The sequence below is a fragment of the Siniperca chuatsi genome, linkage group LG24 (genome assembly GCF_020085105.1).
Source record: "Siniperca chuatsi isolate FFG_IHB_CAS linkage group LG24, ASM2008510v1, whole genome shotgun sequence".
Taxonomy (NCBI): domain Eukaryota; kingdom Metazoa; phylum Chordata; class Actinopteri; order Centrarchiformes; family Sinipercidae; genus Siniperca; species Siniperca chuatsi.
Window position 1 is genome coordinate 16,487,825 of NC_058065.1, and position 21,302 is coordinate 16,509,126.

The 21,302-nt window shown below is 43.8% G+C and overlaps 1 protein-coding gene across 1 annotated transcript in view; it reads right to left on the bottom strand.

Annotated features, from left to right (window-relative positions):
- Positions 1-16,067: 16,067 nt before the first annotated feature.
- Positions 16,068-21,302, bottom strand: part of LOC122872199 (guanylate cyclase soluble subunit beta-2-like) — a 69,559-nt gene continuing 64,324 nt past the window's right edge. The window contains exons 18-20 of the mRNA XM_044188113.1: positions 20,291-20,445; positions 18,782-18,963; positions 16,068-17,367 (exon numbers count right to left, since the gene is read on the bottom strand). Of these exons, the coding sequence (XP_044044048.1) occupies positions 17,168-17,367; positions 18,782-18,963; positions 20,291-20,445 (537 nt within the window). The 3' untranslated portion in view covers positions 16,068-17,167. The remainder of the gene's footprint in view (positions 17,368-18,781; positions 18,964-20,290; positions 20,446-21,302) is intronic.

The following is a 21,302-nucleotide window of genomic DNA, read 5'->3' on the forward strand; positions in this document are numbered from 1 at the left end:
CTACCACAGGGTCCGTGTGTTGGGGAGTGGGCAACCCATTCGGGAAATGTTTCGCTACGTTGTTCAAGGCTTCGTGGATTCACGTCCTGTAGTGTCCCATCATATCCACAACTTGTATCCATCACAGTAAGCTCTCCCTCCGAGAGCTTACTGTGATGGAGTTTGGATACGGGGTCGGACGCGCTCCGGTGCTGGTTGATGATATGCATGTCCATGAGAGCGACTAGATCACTGAAGACCGCGTCTAGCGATGCCACAGCCTTCTCTCGCGTCGCGACAGGTGCCAGTGGAGCACACTTGATCACAACCATGATTATAGTCAGGTCTGCAGGCCACATGAGAACACTCTGGGTAGTCGAGGTTGAGCTCAGTCCAGTTGACGCCTAGAAAGAAATGGTACGCGAGGTAGGGGTTGCGTGTCTCGGGTGTGCGTATCTTCCATCTACCAGGCTCGACAGATCACCCTGTGGCGGTGGAATCGGGTCAGAGGACTCTGGTTTCAACGACGCTTGCGGTCGACGTGGGTGATAAAGAACCAGAGCCGGTAGCAGAAGATACATGTTCGTCACCATCGTGACGGGTGTAGTATCACTGCAGTTTCCATACCTTTATCTAACACTTGTACTCATGGAGCACAGCATTATGATTAAGGAAATGTTGATTAATACACCGAGTAGGGTAGCACTCGGAGCGTGGAGCATAGCGCGGAGGTGCGGGCGTACATGTACAGTACACATTTCACTTTGGTCCAGTCTACGCCTCTAGCGATGTTGTATTGCCACTCTGATGACACGATACCCTTGCTGGCTGCAACCACCAACCTATCCACCCAACCTGCCCGTGTACCACTTCAGCGCGTTGGGTATGTACCTGTGCGACATGCCGATGGGAATGGTGACTCTGGTCTGTACGACCCTGCCACGGTGTGGATGGGGCCAGCTCCCGATGTGATATTCGCCGGACCTCCTTGTGAAAACTACAGCTTGGCCAGGACTTGTGCAAAGACACCCAGGAACCTGAAACACGCTGACTCTCTGGTGAGAAAGGCTATAGATATCATAGATTACTTCCATGCCATCAACCCAGCCATGCAGTACTTTGTGGAAAACCCAGACTCGAGTATGCTGGAAGAGATGGGTTTCGCACAGGTTTTACGGAGACATCGCGAATCATCCCACCAGCATGTTCTTAAAGCTGATGACTCATAGTGAAGGGAAGAAAATGTGTCAGGATGACACGTGGGCCATGTGCATGGGATTCAAGATGGCTTGTAAGGACAAGCACGTGATTAGGCTCGACTACTGTCAATACAGGACCAGGTACAGAAAGAGGACTCGGTTGATGACCAACAACCCGTTCCGAGGCATGATGTGCAGCACAGAACACTGTGTCAACATCAAGGACGGGAAGCACATCGAGGTGGCTCAACGTGGAGTTGTCGAATGTCAGATCGCCGCTTGTGTGCACCGTGGGCATGTAAGGGAAAGCGCTCGGCCCGTCCGTTAGAGTCCCGGGGAGGTTGTTGAATGTCTCTATGGTGTTCACCATGAACATCGTCTCCTCCCTCCCGTCCCTCCCCCTCACGCAAGGTGCAACGACAGGGGACATGGGCTCGCAGACGCTCTGCTGCCTTTCAGTGGCGGACTTGGCCCCCTCATCTTCGTCATTGCTGCATTCCGCCACGAGTCAAGGGGGGGTTGTCGTCCTCACGCCGCTCCTCTCTGTTGTCCTCAGGGTAGTTCCACTGTGAAAACGAGCTATGAGCTACTCCCACCAGGAATCCCATGGAGAGACTGATGATCCTCAGCGCTCTGGTTCAGTAGTCCCCCTGTAGTTATCATCGCTGACAGTTTGGGGGGGTCCACGCTCACCTTATCGGCGTATTACAGGCTCAGCGCTCGGTTGAATAGAGGGTAGTGGTGCATGATGTCGAAGTTCTTGCGGAGCATCTCACCTACCATCTGGATGAAGAGAGAGCACACCCGATAACCGAGCTGCAAATCCTCATCCTGAGGGTTGTGTGTGTACTGTTCTAGAAAGACAGTGCACCCCACACCCTTTGCCGCACACATGTCCTTGAGTTCGGCCTGGGTGGCCATCGACTGCAGGTCTTCTTCTCCTATTGGCTCCTGGAAACGTATCTCCCGCGCCAGTGCACAGGTCGAGCTCCCCATAGCGCCGACAGTGAAATCCTTGAGTACTCGTACAGGGAGACCGGTTGTGTCTTCGAAGTTGGAGGCGACTAAGCAGGCATGCTGTGAGTCGCCTTTTTGCAAAACTAGAGACACAGCCCAGGTGTTCTAGACATACCACACATCATCGCGGTCCCCTCGGGTCAGGTAACACGTAGTGGGACGGGATGGCTGGTTGTCTGTACCGCTCATAACCTGAAGAGCTTCAGCCTGTATACTGTATACTTTGGCAGCAAACGACATGGCCCCTTAGGCTACTGGAAGGATGGAAGGTGCACGCAGGCATGCTAGGGACACTGACTTTATCTCAGATGTTCCCTACCAGTGGTTAGTCTCTCAATGGCCCCTTTTTTCACTAGGTTGGACGTTCCTCTGTTTGGGTTGGGACTCTGGGCGCGGTGCCCTCTTCGGGCGTAAGTTGTTTTACCATGGCTTACCCGTAACGGGGACAGGCACGGTGTACAAAATAATAAAATAATAATGCACAGGAGAGACGAACGATGTCTGGCTCTTGGGGATCCTCGGGTTGTGCCGGTGACACTCTCCTTGATACTCACCTTCGAGTGCTCGTAAAGACACAGCCCAAACAACACAATGTGCCGGCTCTTGGGGATCATCGGGCTGTGTCGATGGCACTCTCATCCGAGTGCTTGTGGAGACGCAGCCAGGACGACGCAATGTGCCGGCTCTTGGGGATCATCGGGCTGTGTCAGTGGTCAAGCTCCTCTACTACTGGGACTCTGACTTCATCTCAAATGCTCCCTCCCTGTGGTTGGTCTCTCACAGGCCCTCTTTGTTGGACGTTCCTCTGTTTGGGTTGGGACTCTGGGTGCGGTGCCCTCTACGGGCATGAGTTGTTTCACCACATGCTCAGTCCCGGCGTACATAAAATAGTAATACACAGGACAGACGAGCATGATAGGATAGGATAAAATAGAAAACAAAGTCTTGTCTCTGTGTCAACATGAACCACATATAGTCATACTCACACACAGTGAAACTCACATCGTTACTGGAAGACAAGAAGTGAGCAAACGAAGATCCCTTCGAATCTCTAGATCCTGTTCTCTGGGTTGCCGCGTATTGATGGGTTTCTCCGTGTGCCTGAACAACGGCAGCTGCTGTAGTTCCTCTATGGCGCTCTCAACACCTAATCTCAAGGTAGTACACATGTGTTTGTTCTGAGCCTGCACCATGACGTTGATGTCCAAGTGTAAGAGCACCACGGCCAGTAACAGCCTCATCATCAAGCTCTTCCCACACTGTCTCGGGGCGCTATACAGGGTGTAAGGATTTGCGTTACCACCTGGTAAAAGTGACTAAGGGCAGGGTTGACATGGTCGTAGTTGTTCTCAGAGCCCACAGGGACTAAGCCCAGCTTGTCCAGCAGAGCGTGCTTATACTTGAAGAGAGAGCCACTGGCTCCCGGTGACACCCGACACCACCCCCCTGAAGAGCTGAAAGGGTTCCATCCTCATGCCGTTGACTTGGAAATATTCAAACACCGTATCTATTAGCCGCGTGGGTGTTAGATGTGGTGAACGATATAGTGAACGGACACAACTGAATCGTTACTTGCGACAGCGGAACAGTCCGCTACCAAGAGCAGGGCCAAGATCAACATACGGTCCCAGGTCAAGGAGCTGCGAGACCTAATGGGAGCGTGTAGCAGGCGGTTGAAGACTATAGAGGCTTACGTGTCGGAACTGCAGAAACAAGACATGAGTGCTCCGCCCCTCAGTGCAGACTCAGTACTCTGAACTGTTCAGAGAATGGCATTTCCTGTACATGCGAGACAACACCGTTGTCGGCTACATGACGCTGGTTCCAGAAATGGTCTCGTTCAATGTCAACGATAGTGAAAACAAAGGATCTACCTCCGTGAAGAGAGCCGAATTAGCCGAGTTAATGTGCTCTAGACAGCGCGTTTGCCTTTCTGGCGTTACAGTTGAGAGCCTGAATCATGTTGTCCTACTCATATCAACCCCGCGCGACACCGGTCACCGCCTGCCCTGCGCCTCCTCAGCCTCAGCTACAACCCGTTCAAGGGTCCTATGATAGGATCTTGGAAACCATGCGAGAGGACGTGGTGACGCGCGACTACCTAATCGGGGTAGCGGCACAAGACCAAGGAGGGCACACATTTGTGCAGTACACAAACACAAATACAAAAGGTGCGCCAGGTTAAAGCTCAACCCCATTCAGCAGATCAACATGTTCGTCCAGACGCTGCCAGACAAGTTCATACCGACAGAGATGTCACTACATACGCTTCATGCCCTCGGTCAAGAAGTTGTTCTGGACAAAGGTCTCCCTGGCAGACGTGACAGCTTGGAACCTCTGTGGACGATCAAGGGGAAGGTGCAGCTGTACTCGAAGCAACAGTGGGTCACGTGCGTAGGCTCTTCACGTCCCCGAACCTGGTGTCCCTGCACCACAAATACCTCTCGCCTCCAGTCCCTTCGTCAGTCCCCCGAGTGCAACCTCATCAGCAAACACCGGCTGCCGCAGAAGAGGAGATGTCGTCCCACGTTGAACCATCTGCTGTTGTTGCAGCCGCTGTTTCCCCTGAGCGCCACCGGACTGTGCAACAGAGATCCGAGGGCTCGAGGATCCCATGGGGAGAGAACTCGCTAATGACAAGGCCTCCTTTGAGATCCCAGCTCTCCGAGCCTCACCCGGTACCTCGGCAAAGGACGGAGGAGCTCTCTTTTTCTGAAGGACTCCAATCCGTAGCCCCTGTCTTCCAGAGCGGCCTCGGCCAGCTCCTTCTCACGACAGACCAGCTGCTCTCTGGACACGCTTGTCGTAGCTCTCGTCATCGTCCTTTCAAAGTCCTGGAATCTCACTACACTCTCTTCTCCTCCTCAGCCGTTGATGTCTGGTTAACAATACACGCTTTCTTGTATACTTACAAAGTCCCCGACTTTCCCCAAAGTTTTGGTACAATTGGAGGAGGTGGTTAGGGGTATCGGACTGTTTAGGGGTAGAGTCGGGAGCAGAAACAACTCTGTGGTAGCTTTCATGCCCGGGTATTTCACAACCAGAGCACGTGCGGAACACGGCTACCCAGACACCTTCACCTTGGATGATGTGGACTATTGTAATCTCATGTACTGGATCATCCTCCCGGTCCTAGGAGCTCGAGTGTACTCCACCGAGGCTAGTGTGAGTGGAGGGGACACCGTCTGTACCTGTCTCGTAGCACCCGACCTGGAGACTGAGCTAGGCTTGGGTAACCATAACGCTCTCCCGTCTGACTGGAAGCTGCGCCTTCTCCAAGGTACAGCCTTGAGATTGGACTGACGTCAGTGAACTATTCGAGCCCACCGCCTTGACACACAAGCGTTGTACCGACACCGGATTCAGCGAGACGTCAGTCGTCACCTACATGTGGGCGATCAGGCTGCAAAGGCTGGCTCCTTGTTGTTGTTGTTGTTGTGTTCCGCTCCGTCCTGCCCCTCCAGACAGGAGATCTTTCTCTTCTCACAGATAGACGGGGGGCCTTCATCTGACACAGGGTCCGATGGCGGATCGGGTTTGGGGTATAGCATTTCAAAGATGTGACAGAATGTCTTCTTACCGCCACATCCTTCGTCCACGGTGAGCAACCCATCCAATCTGTCCTGCGCGTCCGACTCGAAGAACCTATACAGGAATGCGCTATGGAGAGAACCCCTGATGCCGCCTAGTTACAAATACCTGTCTACGGTTTCCGTCAAGCCGACCTTCCCGGGCCCTTCCAGAAGGGCATCGAACTCTCGGTGGTGCCTTTGAGTCACCGGCAGCAGGTGTTCATCCTCTGCGACCAGGTCACACAGCATTCGGAACATGTTCTCACTGGAGGCAAGCTCCGGCCTTGTAGGGGGGTGGTCGTCTGGAGAAGCAAACAGCAGCTCCCCGAACATTGACATGTGCATGTCTCGATCCGCACAGTAGCTCTTGTTGTCAAGGTAATACCCTTGCGGCCACAAGCCGTCAGCACGGCCATGACGTCGGTGTCCCCGGTGCACTCCGTCACACTGCCTTTCAGAACGTTGGCCAACTCGATGAGCAGCATGTCGGCCTCTGTGCCTCTGTCCCGCAATGTAGACACTTGAGTAGTAACCTCGGGGTCTGCGAATGTGGCCACAAAGAAGCCCTTGTGTCCCTCGGGTCTGTCCACGTCGGACAGCTCACCGTACGCTGGTGAGTGAATGCTCTCTCTTGGGAGACCCCGCTTGGACAAGCCCTGGACTTCCGGCACACCGCTACACTCTCCCATGGGGTTGCAAGGGCGCTACGGTCTCTCCAATCTCGACAAGGGAGTCGGACAACTCCGTGATCTTCCTGCTCTTACGTTTCTCCTGATTGAACAGTATGTTCCGGTCCTATGGGACGAGCAGGAGGAAGGAGGAGAGATGGTTGTGAACATGACAAAGTTGGAAAGGAAGAGGATGTTGAGAAGCAGAAGAAGAAAATGCAAGACGGAGCAGCGGCAGCGGCAGCAGCAGCAGCAGCAGCAGCAGCAGCAGCAGCAGCAGCAACAGCAGCGACATCGGGTATGCTTTAGTGAACCCATCGGCCAGGTACAGTTGGTATCAATGTCCGCAGACGCGAGAGAGGCTCGTGCATCATATTGGACACAGGTAGCGGCAGACGCAGCAAGGTTCCGGAGGAGGATATCACAGCTAGAGCGGGAAACGACCACGACCACCGCGACGGCGACAATGAGCACCAGACGGCCCTCGTCCACTTCTGCTGCTGCCGCCACCACTTCTGGATCGTCTTCTAGATCTTCATCTAGGTCTTCTTCTCGTTCCGACAACCTCCTGGAAGACCCGGAAGATGAATACGTGTTGGAAGAAGATGAAGAAAAAGAAGAAGAAGAAGATAAAAAGAAGAAGGAGGAGAAGGAGAAGAAGGAGAAGGAGGAAGTGAAGAAGAAGGAGAAGGAGGAAGAGAAGAAGACGACAAAGAAGAAGGAGTCCCAGAGGCGGCTCAGGATCATGTCCAAAGACAGTAAAGTCAAATGGTACCCCGTGGCACTTCAGCACCGCAAACGGGGACACTCGGGTGGTGAGAGAAAATCCGCCTCCACATCATCCTCATCCCCCTCATCCACCTCGGCCACCACCTCGGCCACACTAGGGACAAGCTGGTGGCGGTCAGAGAGCTGTGGGAAAGGTGGGTGGAGCCGCTGCCCTACCTCTACAACCCAGGGCCTGAGATAACGGTGGACGAGCAACTGGTACTGTTCAGAGGTGTGTGTGTGTGTGTGTGTGTGTGTGTGTGTTGTATCCTGCTGTGGAGCACAGTGTGACATCTCACTCTCTCTCTCTCTCTCTCTCTCTCTCTCCAGGTCGCTGTCCCTTTAGGCAGTACATCCCCAGCAAGTCGGCCAAGTACGGAATCAAGTCCTGGGTGGCCTGCGACACACAGTCCAGCTACGCCTGGAAGATGCAGGGACATCTTCAGCTTGATCTTTTTTCATCTTCTCTGATCAGTGCGTCGTACATCTTCTCCATTTTCTCTCTGATGTGTCTTGTCATTTTGAGGTTATGAAGAAAGGCCTGGGAAGCGCCGTGGTATGATTATCTTTTTATTTTATACGCGTATATGGTGTGCCTGAAGCGCCTGTTGAATGGCTCTGATAAAATGATCCGTCCAAAGCCATTTCGTCAACTCATTGCAGTGCCATTCGAAGAAATAATCCGGCATCTCAAACAGACATTCGTGTTGTAGAAGACTTAAGTGATCAATTTGACAGCCGTTACAGATTTCAGATCTGTATGTGGTCAGAACCTTGCTCAACAGGCGAACCACCACAGCTCTCACCGTGTCCTGAAATAGGTCAGAGAGCATCCCGTTATCATTTTCATCCACACCTTGATGGGCAGCCGTAATGACGTCTGGAACGCTATGCATTCGGTATTTAAATATGCAAGCTTGCCAAGACTAATTCGTCCGAGGGTTCATCTCCTTCGACCACATGACGGCTTGAACGGTAGAATCATTGCCGGATCCCAAGCTTTTTATCTCCTAAATGCTGCAACAATTTTTTTGTTACAATTTTTTTCGGGGCAAGCACGGGTGGCAATTTGTGTTTAACACACACAAGTGTTTGCATCTGTTTGTCTTTTGTCGCAGGTTCCTATCTTTCATTTGATCTGAGGGTTGCTCTGAGGTTGTTTGAAACTAGTCTGTTGATGGGAGCGTTGCTTTTGGAGTGAGGGGACTAAATGTTCTCCAGCTGGTTTAAAGAAAGCTTCTTGACTTCAGAGTTGAATGCATATCTACACACACCTCCATCTTCTAAAACCCAGTCCTCCTGAAGCACGTTGGGGGAAGGCATTTGGATCAGACTCAAAACACGTTTCTTGGGTGCGACCCCTGGTGTTGCGTTTTGAAAACTCGTCACAGGCGTCTGGCTGATCATCTTTAACTGATTCATCTTGTTTGATGTTTTAGACCATAAATATTAGCCTATTCTAATGGAACTATTGGAACGCTACATAGAATAGGCTACTGTGTACCCGTAGACCAGCAGTGCATAAAATACTAACACCTAGGCCTACTTTCATATGATCCCAAAAAGAGTGGAATTGCGTTCTCCCCTTGAGCGATGGGTCTCGGTTGGCATATTTCAGACTACTTAAACTTTGTTTTGGGTTATTGCAATCTACTTGATACAATTGTTGCAAGTAGTGGGCTGCTCTGTGTGTGTGTGAAAATGTTGGACCACATAATGAGCATTGAAGTCTCTCTCTCTCTCTCTGAAAGAACACCCGTTAGGCTAATATTTATTTATTTATTTATCTCCGCCCCTAAAGCGGTTTATTTTGTTAATGTGCTGTTGGCTTTAATTGAGTGTTCCTGTACTGTAAATCCTGTTGAGATGCAGGGGAATGTATTTTTAATTTTGTAGATGTTGATTAATTTTGATTTATATATTTATTTATATATTTAATATTGATTAATAAAACAAACTCTTTTTATTCCCATCCTTCCTCAAGACTCAGTGCTCTCATCCCTTATCTTGTGAGAACAAATTCCTTCTATGTAGATTGGTGAAGCAGATTTCAGAACAAAACATTCATCATTCATTCATTTCATCGCCTATCATAGAAAATCTACTCAGCTCAGCCAAGTTATTAAAACTCCTTTATGTGTGTGCCCCAGTACCACCAGTGTCTTCTGGTTGGTTCATTCAGTGCCATTGTGGGAAAAACAGATTAAGCACACCTAATCAGGCCTTGTTGCATGGTTAGAAGCACTTTGAAATCTTTGTTGGCACGTTTGCAAAAAAAATTCAGCTGGTGTTGAGTTACTCTTTACACTTAAAATTAGCTGAAAACTTGTTATTGCTGACCTTAAGTGGTTGACGTTCTCATCTTGCTACCATCAAGGAAGCCTACGCCCAACCACCGGCAAGTGTGCAGAGGTGCAAAAGACTTCACATTTTCAATCAGAAAAGGTTAATGTGTAGAATAATGGTGCAAGGTTAGAAATGAGAATAGTTAGTTTGCATGCAAGACCCTGTGTCTGTGAGAAACATCACTAACATCAACGTAGCATGTGTAGAAGTAGACATCCAGCTCTACTTGTAAATTAGCTAAAACAATTAGATAGATTTTGGTTATTTGATAACTAACACTTTAAGCTCTCATTGTGTTACATTGAGAGTTTGCTATTGCGGCTAGCCATTTAAGTTGAATCTACTCTGTAGGAATTGTAAGAATTTCTGCTCAGCATGTGAGTCAGAATCAGAATCAGAAACACTTTATTGATCCCAGAGGTGAAACTCTTTTGTTACAGCAGCTCACCTTTACATCAGTGCACACAGGAATAGAAGTACTAGCAAAAATATAATACACTAAATATATACAGGTCAGAAAATAAATTAAGTAGTGGGGTCAAGTGGGTATAAGTGTAAAATAAAAAAGTGTGAAGTACAAAGTGGGTTTATCGGTTGATGATAATAATAATAATAATACCAATAATGCACTGAATACCATATATTCAATGCAACCTAGTCAAGCTGTCAGCTGTCAGCCTTATTTATGCCTTACATACCTCTGAACCAATTGTGCACATATGGCAAATATTTTCAATATGATGTGTATTTTTTCACCACACCACACGCTAATACAAGCAATAACTTACCTCTTACAAACTTACTTCACATTTCCCAGTGACCCTTGCCGTGCATCACAAAACAGCAAGGGCTTATTTTGTAGAGGTGGCACCAGATCTGGAAAGGACTCACACACATACTCAAGGATAGAATTTGCACATGATGTCAGTGCAAATAAATTCTACATTCAAGCTCAATCTGCAGGAAAATATCTGCAAATATCTCTCTTTTGAACATGTCATGGCTTTGAATAATTGCCATGACGACACACAGCCACCGCTACACCCTCTTCATCCACCTTTGAGCCAACCTTTTTTGGCAGTCCCTCTTGCAGCTGCAATACAAGGCACACTGCTGACTGGAGCATGTGTGACACCATAAGTTTGCACATGGGTTTTATTACCTAACTTGACAGCGGCCAAGAGTTTATTCGTCTACTATCAGACTAGTGTTGAAATGTATCTTAAAGATTACTCACAGCTTTCACTAACGTTGTGCCTTCTATTATACTGGGTTCTATGTAAGTTATTTTTTGTCCAGTTCGGATTAAATATTACTAAAAACTGATTCATGACATTTTGTTATTTACCTATAAATACAACTCACAGGTTGTACTCGATTCCAAATAATCTCCACACAGTCTGCTGCATCCTTGTCCTTTACAAAAAAATGCACCATTCTAAATATTTGAGACAAATCCATGCACAAAAGCTCTTTTGATATTAAAGCACACTTCAGTTGTGTTTGACGTCTTGTAGCTTCAAACTGCACTCATTTGGATTTCCATTTCAAGCGCAAGCAGGGCAGGAGAAATTGTCTCTTTTAGAAGTTTCTCTTTCTCATGGCGACAGTATGTCCTCTCCAAGATGCTGCACTGTAGACCGTTACCAGATATACTCCGTGCCTGTTATGTCATTAAATTATGTGAATGATTTTATAATCTCTGTAGAGCATTATGTGTTGTTGCAATTATTCACAATTGTGCTGTGAAGTGAAGTGACTACATTCTTTAACTTGCTGGAACGATGGTCGAGCATTTATACAAATGCACTGGTACAGTGACTTTCAGTTCTTCAAATGTGTGAAAATCATAAATTGTGTATGTAGTTTGAAAATCTACATTACCAGGCATGGCGGTCCTTCAGTCCAGAAGTCCATTATTTCAAGAAGGTAGGAATAGATCATAAAATAGATCACATGTTTCATGTGGAAACAAAAGGAAACATGACATTTTCTAAATTCTAAAAGTAAATTTTCTCCATGTACAGTTTGTAGCCATTTCAACATTATAGCCTCATGCCATCCTCCTTAATGATTGCATGCTTGCCATTTATGGTGATCAGGATTCCGCATCTACCAGTTCCTAGAAACAGTCCTTGTTGCTAAACACTCTAATGGCTCATCCATCAAGCTGTCATTCATCAACTGAAGCTGTAATTTTGGTGGTTAAAGTGGTACTTTTCAACCCCAGTTTTAGTGAAACTAAATACATATCCTGGACATAATGTCAAAATGCCTACATACAAAATATTGAAAGAACAATAAAAGAACAAGAACTGAAGTAAGAAGTAATGACATCTAAGTGAAAATATGGATTTCCAACACATACACAATAAAATAACGATATTAAGACATGATCATGTAGCTGAATACCTGCAAATTGTCTGCTGTACCTCTTGCACCTCTTACGGTACCCCTTAAATGTAAAAAAGAAAGAAGTAAGAAAATATTGATGAAAGCATGGTTATGTAGTGGCTATCTTATCTTCTTTTCTTCATTTCACACTAGCATCCTTTCCCCATATTTTTGCGACAGCCCCAAGAAAACCACATCCTAACTAAAGAATTTAGTTTACATGATCTTAAATGAGGGATCATCTAGTCTTCCACAGACTTGGCCAGGAGCACTAAAGCTGTTGTAGAGATTCTCGTGGTGGCCTGACAACGTACTAAGACACTTGTTAAGAGACAATCAACTTTCAGTCTCAAATGAACTGTTGTATTATCAGCAATCAAGTTTGGAGAACTCTGAGGGACTTTATGACCCTCAAAATGATGCGCGTAACCTGTCTGCTGATGGCTGCATCTCAGTCATCAAGCGTCTATGCATATCTCTCTTCCTCTTCCTACACTAAACAGGCTTCTCAGTGTTTTTCAGTTTTTCCGTGGCCTCACCTGTTTCTTTTCCCTGAAATTAAAACATCCATGCAACAATTTATAGTGCGAGGGTTTTACTGATTAAAATAATTGAGCACTTGTTATTTGAGCAGGAAGATGTGCACATTTTATTTTATCATAGCATTTAAAATGTACATATGAAAATCATTTTAAAAACAATAGGAACCATAGGTGTTGGCTCTGTACTTGAAAACAGTATGTGTCGTCCACCACGAGCATCAAGAACAGCTTCAGTGCTCCTTGCCAAGTCTGTGGAACTCTATTTGAGGGATCAACACAACAAGATATGCCCTCATTTATATATAGCACTTTTATTTAATCAGGTAATCTCAGTTGAGATCAAGAGAGACCTGAGTACAGCAGATAGAAAGAAAAACAAACATAGCCAGACATAACATATAGCAACAGAGACAGTCACAAACATCACCAAAGAGATTTGAAGGTGAAAGTTTGGTCTTATGGAGATGGCATTGTTTTACACGTTGGTACAAAATTTTCATAGTTAAACTGGGTTGAGATCTGTAAAGGCCGCAGCATTTTATTCACATCATTTTCAAACTCACCAAACCATTCAATGAGCCCTGGTGCACGGAAGCATCATTTGATATGTTTCTCCACTCTTTTATTCAGGTTTTTCCTTTCATTTGTCCCCATCTTTATGTTCCCAACCCATCAATTCATAATCGGGAAAAGACACAGTTTATAGTAATTTTGATGTGCAAAACATGACCTTTTTTCATTTGACTAATGTTATGATGTGGGGAAATGCACCGACTGTGGCCAGAATGAGTATTTTGAGGTTCAGCTAGCATGAATGAAAGAAGACAGTGAGCACCAATACTTACACTAAATGCCAAGTTTGTTTACCAATTCTATAGGCACTTTAAATCAATGTATAGTTATACTTGGTGGAAAGAGGGCAATTACAGCTTTCATTTGGTTTATACTGTTTTTGTTCTACTTTCTGAGCATTTTCAATTTTAGCAAAACTAAAGATGTGGCATATATTTAAGTATATATCCACATTTCTCAATGTGACCTTTATAGGGTAGGGAACACGCGTTTTGATCAATGGACTTTTATTTGGTAGGTCTGCCTAGTAACTGATGATACTCGCCACCGCGAACATTTGAAATAGAACTGTACAGCCTGGAGACTCAAGCGAGCATGATGCATGATAAATGTTACTCATTTAATAAGTTACATTTAATTATAGTCTTGTATAACTGTGATAGTGCTTGGGTTACAATTCCCGCATATACCACATATAGATCTGCATTCTGCGATTTTATTCTCTCATTTAAATTAACGTTAAACAATCGAGGAAACAACCGGAGATTATTCAAAATTCGCTCCTTTACTCTGTTGTTGTTGTTTTTAGAGATGCTCGGTAGTACACTGAAAATATGCCCTGGCGAATGTACATGGTATGATACCCGTCAACTTTCCTATCATGGTGAAACTGCTGCAATATCCTGACTATTGCCAAATTTGGACCCCTGTTTCACAGAACTAGACCATCAGAAAAACACAGCTTTTCGTTTATGGCATTGTAGTTTTGCATCAGCTTATCCTTCCCAAGTCTACTTTTTAAATGCTAGAATGATTTGTACCATATAGCACTTGAACTTAGGCGGAAAGCTGTTGTGAATTACTTTAAAGGCATCAAGTATCACAACTGCTGCCATAGTTGAGGTACAATTTGGGTGCGTTATTTGCTTACCTAAGCAATCTTAGTGAACTCAGCCTCACTGAATAATGCAATTTAATAATGCTCTTCTTTTTCAGTTAGATTGTTTCTCCGTTTCTCCAGTTTTGCTTATTTGGAAGTAGTTTGAGTGGAGGGTGGCAGCTGAAAATCTAAACTGCATTGCAGCAGCCACCCACCCTTGAAAAGGGTCTAATGTCGACATTTGAGACCATATTGTAAAGTAAGTATAGTCCATATAATCTATATACTATAGATTTTTATTATTGCAGCAAAAAAGATGCACACCACTTAGCAGCTGCTGTTTGTAAAGGTTTACCCAGTAAATAGAGAGCTACACCTGATAGAATTTTATAACAGATGTATTTAATTTGTAATTGTTTTTGGTAAAAGAAATATTTTGTGGTTTTGTATTTTATTTTAGCAACCTTTACTCAGTAAGCAGTTTTCTGCAGTTTCTGTGCCCACAGTCCACAAAAGCTGGGAAAGTCAAGGGTTGACTTTCAATAAATTGCAGCAAGGGCGCTGCTCTGCTACATACGAAACCCTGACCCAGAATCTGGTCTTCTGCAATCGATATTATCACCATGTTTTCCACAAACTTGCGTTGCGAGATAGGACAGGGGCGACTATTATCCTCATCATACTCCATGATAGCAGACTATCATCAGTGAATCAAAACAAAGATGCACGGCTACAAAAAGCGTATTTCTTTCTTTATTTAAAATTAAATTAGATATAGGCCACACAACATTACTGGAGACCACGCTCCACCTTTTCAATTCCTATTTTGAAATTAGGAGTTCTATTAAATTAGGAGAATATTAGATGGTTAATGGACTGTCCTTATATAGCGCGTTTATAGACTTTTCTGATTACTCAAAGCGCTTTTAAGGAGTTCATATAAATTAGGAATACATTAATGAATCATGTCAAATAAATTTGCCTCTTTGAAATCAACAAGCTTGGTGTTTTGCTACTATTTTATCAGCGGTGTCACTGCCAAATCTGTGTGGCTACTACATTCTCAGAGTGAGGTAACTAACTGTTTACGGCAGCTGCAGGGTCGTTACAACAGATAGTGTAATGCCCTTCTCGCCCATTGTCAGCCGGGATCAACTCGCGCCAGCCCCCCTGCAACCCTCCAAAGGATACATTTATATTTTTAAGATAGCTGGAATACAAGGCGACTGAATAAACTGGTAAAACAAACAGGTATTCACTAGGATTAGGAAAATGAAAAAATTAAATACATTTTTTTTAAATTTAATTGATACTTGAAGGCATCGCAGGCCTTATTAAAAAACAATTTGTTCTTCTCAAACATACAAAACGTACTGCAGAATTGATTACTTTTTAAACTATTGGTTTACTATTAAGAAATGCTGGTATGATAATATATTTTTTGTCTGACCATGCTCCAATCTCATTAACGATGCAAGAATGCTCTTCAACAAAAAAATGTACGGAGTTAGTACAACAACTTTCTCAAAAAGATTGTTGCCGTACGTCCTTGAAGCTTTTAATGAACCCTGAAACGGGAATATTACCTTTATTCCCTTTATTATTTTCTTAAGATCTGCAATCATTTCTCTTCTGTTAAAACCAGACAAATCTCCCTCAGAGTGTATATAAATGATTTAAAATCTTTTTTGTTGCATTTGTTTCCCCTGTCTACAACGACTTATTTATTTGTATTTAATTATACTTGTTACGTTTCTCTTTTTAGAATGTTGTGTTGGGGATGGGTCGGGTTTTTTTTATAAATGCTTGTTCTGTTTTTCAAAATGAACAAAAAGCCAATAAACATAGTTTTTTGGGGAGAACAAGGGGAGAGAGACAAAGGGAGACATCAGTCTGTATCATACCGTAAATCAAGTTTTATTTTACTTAGAGAGAAAAACAAACCACATACCAACTACAAACTATCATCTAGTTAAGTTAAAAAGTGTTCACATGCATCACTTTCACATGCATTAGATTGTATTAACAATATAGCTTATCATCGCAAGAGACACATTCGTTTACAATGAAAGGTTCCCCTGACTGTAGTGCAAACTACAGTAGTGATCAGACAGTAGTGTAGCAGTTCAGGCCAGGTTTCAAGACCACATGAGCAGTGCTCTACTCACAATTCCTCAATTTAAGAGAATTCTTTTCACTGGGCCACAGATTTTCATTCGCACCACACCTACACAAACTGATGAAAGAGCATACTATAATCTTATGAAAAGATATAATATTAATTTAATCTATTATGTCACAAAAAATAACCAGAAAAAAGCACGTTGACATGTGTATTTGACCATTACTAATCAAAATAACCAGTTGTAGGTGGACACAGTGAGGCTCCATTTTTTGAAAGGCTATACCTGATAATTCAAAACTGGTTCAGTAAAATATTCAACTCCTTGTTCTTACTCTGTTTTGATGACATGGAGGGCACATTTGCCACTTCAATTTGCACATATCACTGCTTGGTATTCTTGTATTTATTTTTTTGAGTCCTTGTGTGCCGGTACAGTTCTTTAGTACCAAATAGCATTTGCCTATATTTACCTATACAGGTAAGAGTGGGGTTGAATGTCAGTAATGGCTCGGTTCGAGTCTGGAACTAATTTAGAGATAGTTGTGGGTAATGGGTTGGTTTCTATACTGAGTTTTACAAAACTGGACTTGTGCAAAACTCTGAACTATACATGTAATATTTTACTCTATTAAACAAAGCTACTTTGTGGTGTGAAGTGGGATGCTCACTAAAGTGACTGTAACTTTGTATCATAGTGTCAGATGGGTTTGGTGTTGAGTTGCCCCTGTTGTTAACCTAACTAGATAGTATTCTCACTGCTGTCTTTCCTGTCTCGTTGTCGTGCTATTGGAGCTGCAATAAAGCTATTTTTCTGTGTTTTGACATCACACAAAAGCCTGAATTGTTAAACTTCAGTGATCTTTAAGAGGCTGAGAGGGTTCTCAGTCAGAGTAAGACACAGAGACGGCTGATGAAATTGTTTGCAAATGTGTTGTGGCCGTTCTCGTTGGTCTCATATGGTAGGGTGATGTCCCAGGCAAAGGGAGTGATAGTGTCTAAGCGGCTCGGGTCCGGGGCGATGACTCCATCTGAGGGTGTGTCTCTCTGCTCAGTTTTCGTTCTGACATCAGGCTCATCGTCAGGTTCTAAATGAAAGGACAAGTGACAAGTGTTATGATTCAATAAACCACTGTAACTTTGATGTAACTCTGCCATCTACTACTCCTCCATGTCCATGTCAAACTCAAAAGTCCATACATAACTATTGTATTTTCATACGCCGAAGCTCTGAAGCTTGTTTCACTCTTGTAAAGCTTCACTGCTGTTTCAGAAAGTGTTTCATTCAGTTAGACAGTTTTGATAGTTTTGCAGCTAAACGCTTGAGTGATCCTCACATTGGTGGAATAGAGGAGAAAAATTGAGAAACATCGCAATGTATGCCAGAAAGACAATCTTGGGAACATTTCCCCTAAACCAAGTAATAAGGTAATAAAAGTAATATTTTGAATATCAATCTGCAATTACTACATTGTGATTCATAAAATATTACACATATATTGAATGAAGTTAAAACACACAGTCCCCAGTTATTTTACTGTAGCATTCATTACTCAATAATGTGTGAATTTACTGCAGCAGAAAGAATATTACACATTGAATAAATAATACTGGACTGTTATTGCTCACATATAAGATTGAAACTATTAAATCAGCGGGGTGGTGCACTGCTATAAGTTGTGCAAACCACCAGATGTCCTTGTACTGCTCAGTCCCTGAAGACCCTGAAGCTTCAAATCCTTTTTCAGCACTTTTGGGGTCTGGTGTACTTAGTAATCATTTATAAGTAAGGGGCAACGTAGCAGAACAGGGCTTTCCCATTCTCTATTTTGATGAATACACTGCATACACAGTGAATGCATTATTTTACTAATAATAATTGTTGATTGTTCTCCTGCTAAAATTACTGTATACTTTCTTGGATTGCAGCTCCGCAGGCGTCTAGTACAATTCCATCCTAAGCAGCAGCACGTCACCAGTTTTTTTGCAGCTGAACATGGGGGTCGGAAAACTGAGCAGAATACTGTACCCTACTGTACTGTAACTGTGACCTGTTTATGGGATCACTCCCTTGATATGTTGTCAGATCAAATGCATGCCAAATATATCTACTCTACCATGTTTCTCTCCTATCCTCTCTCCATGCTTTGTCTCTCCTCCAGATTTTGTGTTAGGATGACTGCTTTATTCCACTGTGGTTAGGAAGAACTGTCCTGCAAGGGGATAGGTTTGATTTCAGAAGTGAGGGGGTGGGCATGATTACAGAAAAAAAAATGCTGCTAGCTTCTTCATCTTCCATGCTGTAAATTAGTGTATTCAACTGGTTAGCCTGTGAGCTAAGATGTCTGGCTAATCAAATGTTTTCAAATCTGCTTATTGTCTTTCCCCATGTCAAAATACTACTGTATGTAAACTATTACATGTGTTTATCAGAGTGACAGCTGCCACCATGCCTCGTGACACTAACACCGTTTTTATAATTTTCTACATTTGGTTCTTTACCTTTCTTGTTCTGGCCATGAAGGTCCTCCCTGTAAAGACGGGTCCCTCCAACCTCTCTTCCCATGATGCTATCTTCTGACACCAACAGGTTCCCCAAAAGGAAGTAAGTGGTCATCTGGCCTTTACCCTTCACTTCAATCTGTCCACGCTCTTGTATGTTGAACCCAGAATCCTTCAACTCACTGAAGAGGGGTGTGGATTGAGCACACAGAGGAACACATAAGTGTAGTAAGTTCAGGGCATAATAATTACAACTGCCACTGTATTTCAGCCCCATGTGCCCAGCATTGTATTTTGCATGCACATATTAATGTTTGGAATAAATTAAATCTGAAACTTGTGTGGAAATAATATTACAGCACAACATTATAATCCATATGATTGTGGATATTTAAACCTGCTCAAACAAGTTCAGCTGCTGCTGACTCGCTCAAAACTGCAAAACTGAAAAGAAAAAAATCTTAAACTTGCATCATTAATGATGCCTGATTACTGATTACTGGGCCATCATGGAAACAAAAGAAGGTGCAGTTTCAGGTGAAACTAGGCAGGGTAAACAGCAGAAACTCAGGAAGACTCCTTCCTGAGGGCAGGGCTTAAGTAACACAGAGTAGCTAAAATTTCTGAGTTCCCAGACCCTTTTCACAATTGAGAATGACTTCCGGATGGGAGCCAAAACGTCTTGATCCTGAAAACAGTGTCCAGATGACTACGACTGAAACCTTTTCTACGATGGAACACTCCTGGATGAATGAGGGACTACACCGTCTTATATTGCATCATTAAGATGCATCATGTTTCAGACACTCTCCATCCTTTCTGTCAGTACTTTCTCTGTACATACGATTGTATTCATCTCCTTACCTCCAGAAGTCGATAGTAGGTTAGTTGCTGCTCTGTGCGTGATTTGATTAACTCACTTAACTTTGGAATATATTTTTGCATATTAAGTATAGTATAGTGTAAAGCATAGCCATAAAATACCTGTTACAACACTGATCATAAATAAGTTGCCAATTTGTTATCAATACCTGGTAAAACACCCAAACCCAAAACCCACCTTTCTGCAAAAGAACTCTGAGCAATATTGAAAACACAGCTTCTTAAATCTAACAAACTAAAAACAAAAATGAACAAAATAACACTAATTCTGGCTGCTTAAGAACAGAAAGCTTGAAGATGCTTTGCTCCTGAGAATCTTCCAGAACTGACGAAGTAGTGGCAGTGGCAGTACATGAACATCTCCACCTACAGTTTATAATTTATGTGTAGTTATAGCCTCAGACATAGAAGACTAATCTTCATCAGTTCCACACAGAGAAGTTCACAGCTTTTCAATTTTTGGGGAAAAGAGCACCGATTACTGATTACTTTCTGATCATTATTAGCAGATACCTGAGGTTGGATATCAGGGGGGAAAAGTCAGTGCATCACTAGTTAAGAGTCCCTGACTCTGCTGTGGGTCACAGCAGTTGGCTGGGGGTGAGACACGTGCATGTACATACACACCTATATGTGGGAGTGCTGAGGTGAATGTGGTCAGGGACTCCATGACTCTCCATCCTGGAGGCAGTGTTAACAGTGTCTCCAAACAGGCAGTAGCGAGGCATCTTTTCTCCCACCACCCCAGCTAACACTGGACCGGTATGGAGACCCACACGGATCTGAAACATACATAGATGCTTGGTGACAAACATGCTGGACAGTTGTGGTCTACATTATAATATAAACTCAAGTAGCAAGTGTGACATCCCCTCCAGCCCTACTTGTTGCTATAATGTGCGCTCTGTTCTCAGACGCAGAAATTGTGTGGAGGCTCATCAGGGTGGAGTTCACATGAGCGAGCTGCTTTACTGGCTTCTAGTTTGGTTTTACACTCTACACCTGCAATAGTATAGTCTTCACACAGATAGTCTGGATACAACTACTTACTAACTGAGTACAAAGGCCTGGAATGCACCGTCAACTGGACTACTACTAATTAAAAAATGCCACCGGAACAATATACAGTGCGTGTATTTCTCTTTTATAGTGTAGCTGCACTTTTAATATTCAATACGTTTTTTAATCTACTATACTTTTAATACAATGTACATCATGTCTTAGAACATTTTGTCCTTACAATGATAACTGTGTCTCCTTATACTTTACTGCACTATAAATAATCAGTCAAATATGTTAATGTAGCTTACATTAAAACTGCAGTGGAAATCTTGCAGTGAAAACCACATTATGATTTTCTTCCTGAGACTCATAGCCCGTCTACATTACTGACAAACTGACCACATTTCTGCAGGTACTAGACCTGTGTTGGTGCATTAACTGCACAGTTTGTAAGATACTAGTCAAAAATGAAATGAGGCAATGTAATTACAAAATGGCATTATTTGATTAGCCAGATCATACACGATGAAAGAAATTGTTAAAAAATATATGTCAAAGTCTGCTCTTATACTGAATTCTATGACCTTAGTCACACCACAGAGTGACATTTGCTTGTCCATGAAATAGGTGGTGGCTA